The sequence below is a fragment of the Epargyreus clarus genome, unplaced genomic scaffold, assembly GCF_041222505.1.
Source record: "Epargyreus clarus isolate Ecla_fem2 unplaced genomic scaffold, WU_Ecla_fem_2.2 ptg000003l, whole genome shotgun sequence".
NCBI classification, from domain to species: domain Eukaryota; kingdom Metazoa; phylum Arthropoda; class Insecta; order Lepidoptera; family Hesperiidae; genus Epargyreus; species Epargyreus clarus.
In genome coordinates, this window is record NW_027332211.1 from 6577635 (window position 1) to 6580993 (window position 3359).

Sequence of the window (3359 nt, forward strand, 5' to 3'; positions counted from 1 at the left end):
CTCGTATAATTTTATTATTTTGACGATGTTAACGAATGTTGTAGTAGCCACCGACACCCAATTAGGCTTACAAGCAGAGTCATATCAATTTATTCGCAGCTTTTTCATTTCGCCGATTATAATTTATATTTATAATGGTGAGACTTTATAATATTATTCATTCATCGTCGAATTGGTGTATAATTCAAATCTCTTTTTCTGTATCATCGTAATTTACATACGTTAAATAAAAAGCGGTGTCATCACAAAAGATATTTGGAGGCAATATAAACATAATATCAATTTAAATTCCTTGTTAGTGGAGCGAAAGCCGAGATCATACCTGAAAGTGGAGGACTGTGATTGGTGGGTCGGTGGACCAATGGCGGGTCGGTGGCGGGAGCGGGCCCCGTGCGGCGCGCTCGCTCGCCGGGCCGGGCGGGCGGGCCGGCCGCCTGGCTCTCCGCGCCTCAGTTCCTCTCCATACATCGCACCGAAGTGACGTGATCGGACACTTGTGTTATTTTTCATCATTGATTTTTGACACCGCTTAATAATTTAACCTTTCGTTCAGTGAAAATGCCGCGACCGTCGCGTGAATCGTATGGTGATCAAAAGCCTCCGTACTCTTACATATCGTTAACGGCGATGGCCATCTGGAGCTCGCCGGAGCGTATGCTGCCGCTTTCGGAGATATACCGGTTCATCACGGACAGGTTTCCGTACTACCGGCGTAACACGCAGCGCTGGCAGAATTCCCTGCGCCACAACCTGTCCTTTAACGACTGCTTCGTGAAGGTGCCGCGCCGCCCGGATCGCCCCGGCAAGGGCGCCTACTGGACGCTGCATCCCCAGGCGTTCGATATGTTTGAGAATGGATCTTTACTTCGCCGCCGCAAGCGCTTCAAGCTTCAGAAAGGAGAAAAGGATAATCTGAATGCAGAGTTAGCAGCACTAGCAAGTTTTAACCGAGCATTTTTGGCGCGACAAGCTGGAGCGCCGCCGCCGCCGCCGGCTCTACCGAGTGCCAGCTTGTACACTCCGCCTATGTGTCCTCAGCTAAGCCCCGAGCCAGCCGAAATACCAGAAACAGCTACAATCACCATGTTGCCTCGAGAACGGCCAAGGAGAGCGTTTACAATCGAAGCGTTGTTGGAGCCGGAACCTCCGCGATCATCGCCGTCGCCCCCGCAGCAAATGATGTCTATGCAGCCGATTCAACCTATGCCACAGTTGGATATGCCCATGCACTCGTCGTACATGCTCGCAGCGCATCGGTACCACGCGGAGCTGCTGCAGGCGGCCGCGCACGCGCTGCGGCCCTGCTACCTGCCGCCGCCGCTGCTGCCTGTTGCGTGACATCTCCCCAACTACTCCAATGTTTCGTGCAATCTTAGGTTGTAAGTACAGAACTCTTTTAAATTTTCAGTGGTGAAAATAAAAACAATGGCAGTGAATTAGAATTATGAGTAGTGAAAATTATGTACAGTTGCAAAAATAACTAGTTGTCAAAGTTAATATGTACCAGGAAGTACTCAAAAATGTAGAGTCTAATATCTAATTGGCCTCATATCAAAGTAAATGAGTTAGTTTAAAGATTTTCATACCCAAATGGCCTAGCGTTCATTACGGGATTAATGCGTGGAGGCCTAAATGGTCATTATACAATTAGCTATTATAACGTCTACTCGTATAAAGCAAACATTTTATTTGTTCCAGTTCCCATATATCTAATAATTTAGTGATCTCACTTGTAGATATTTGTAGCTATTAGATATAGTATTAATTAAGATCAAAGGTAATTTATTAAATGTAGATATGTATGTGTCTATTTCCTGTATGTTCTCAGTTTGCGCACCGGTTTTTGAGTTAATTCTCAAATTCTGCAAATGTAAATACTCATTATATAATATTCTATAATCCGTAATAATACGATTTATATAGAAAACGTAGTATCCGTGTTAAAATTGTTATTTATTGTTCGATATAGTTAAATTTCTTTTATTGTTACTTATTGTAGATATTAGGAATCTGCTATTTGTAAATATTGTTCATTGTTTTCATATTTTGTAGGATTATTAAATGAAATACTTCTCAATATAATATTTGTTTTATTGACAAAATATCCAACATATTTTTTTCACAACATTTAGTAAAATAATACCTATTGTCGTAATAACATAACCGTTCGTGTTGTAGAGTGACTCTACATCTCATCTATCAAATAATGAAGTATTCAATTACATCCTCATTATAAATGCTATGATTCTATACAATTATATCGTGATACGAGTAAATAAATAAATATCCGTATCATATCACATATTAAAACCATAATGATTATGGATAAGGAACTATGTCGATTCCATTTTAGATAGATATTGATATTATTAAAATCTCGTTATTAAGATATTTTGATTAAATAATAATAAGATATTGAATCAAATTAAATTTAACTAAGACTAAATACATTTATCTTTCTTAATGATACGCATATAACAATCTTAATACAGATTACATGTAAAAAAAAAATAGTTTATTAATTTTATATTCAAGTTCAAAGTCGATATACATTAATTTTATTTTTTTCAATTACTTAGAAAATACATATTCGACGACGACGGAAAAATTTCAACGGTTTGTATCGATAACACGTAAAATATCCTGTAACCGGCTCTTATAGTTATTTTGTATAATACCTATCTGGTACCAAGCAAATTTACCAAATTATACGGCACATTTCCAGTTTCCCTAAACCGACGTGGGGGGCGTGCGATGAAAGGTGAAATGTATATAAAAAAGCGGTCGCGGAGGTGGTCTGTTTCACGCCGTAACACACCGCGACGGACCGTGTTTGTGCCCTAATAAGTCGTGATATTGCCTTTACCAAGTACTGCACAGTCATCGCCGTCCTTATTAGGGATCAAATACTTAAAGAGGACATTTTAGGAATTCCACGTGTACAAAAAGATAGCTCGTTTATTCCAATAATCACGGGTATTCACTTAATTAGTGAAGTGAGGTCGTTTGCAGGTTAAAACGTGAGTATAAACTGCTCTATAATGAGAAAAATACGCGTGTAGAGTGTTAATTATTGCTGAATTAATAATAATAATAATTAATGGCGATAAATAGGTGTGTCAATAATAGGTATATTTTACAAAATACTGCCATGAATAAATATAGAATATCAGTATCTCAGAAGAACTTTAAACTGTCTTCAGAACATATGCATAGATATACCTCATGCTTATAGAGCGGCTTTAAATAAATACCTAGTTATTCCCACTTTTTGGAATGGATACTAGATTTAAATTTTGATTTGAAATTATTTTGTCTCTTAGCAGCTTTATTGTTCCTGAGCTTAAATACTAAGTAGG

General features: G+C 38.6%; 1 protein-coding gene across 1 annotated transcript; it reads left to right on the forward strand.

Moving 5' to 3' along the window:
- The first annotated feature begins 438 nt into the window (after positions 1-438).
- LOC140748815 (fork head domain-containing protein FD4-like) lies at positions 439-2046 on the forward strand. Its single transcript, XM_073081726.1, has one exon. It carries the CDS (start codon positions 559-561, stop codon positions 1336-1338), a length of 780 nt encoding a protein of 259 aa, XP_072937827.1. The 5' UTR covers positions 439-558; the 3' UTR covers positions 1339-2046.
- The last annotated feature ends 1313 nt before the right edge of the window (positions 2047-3359 follow it).

Excerpts from the sequence above, each read along its gene's own strand:
- LOC140748815 (XM_073081726.1), top strand. The coding sequence starts at position 559 with ATGCCGCGACCGTCGCGTGAATCGTATGGTGATCAAAAGCCTCCGTAC.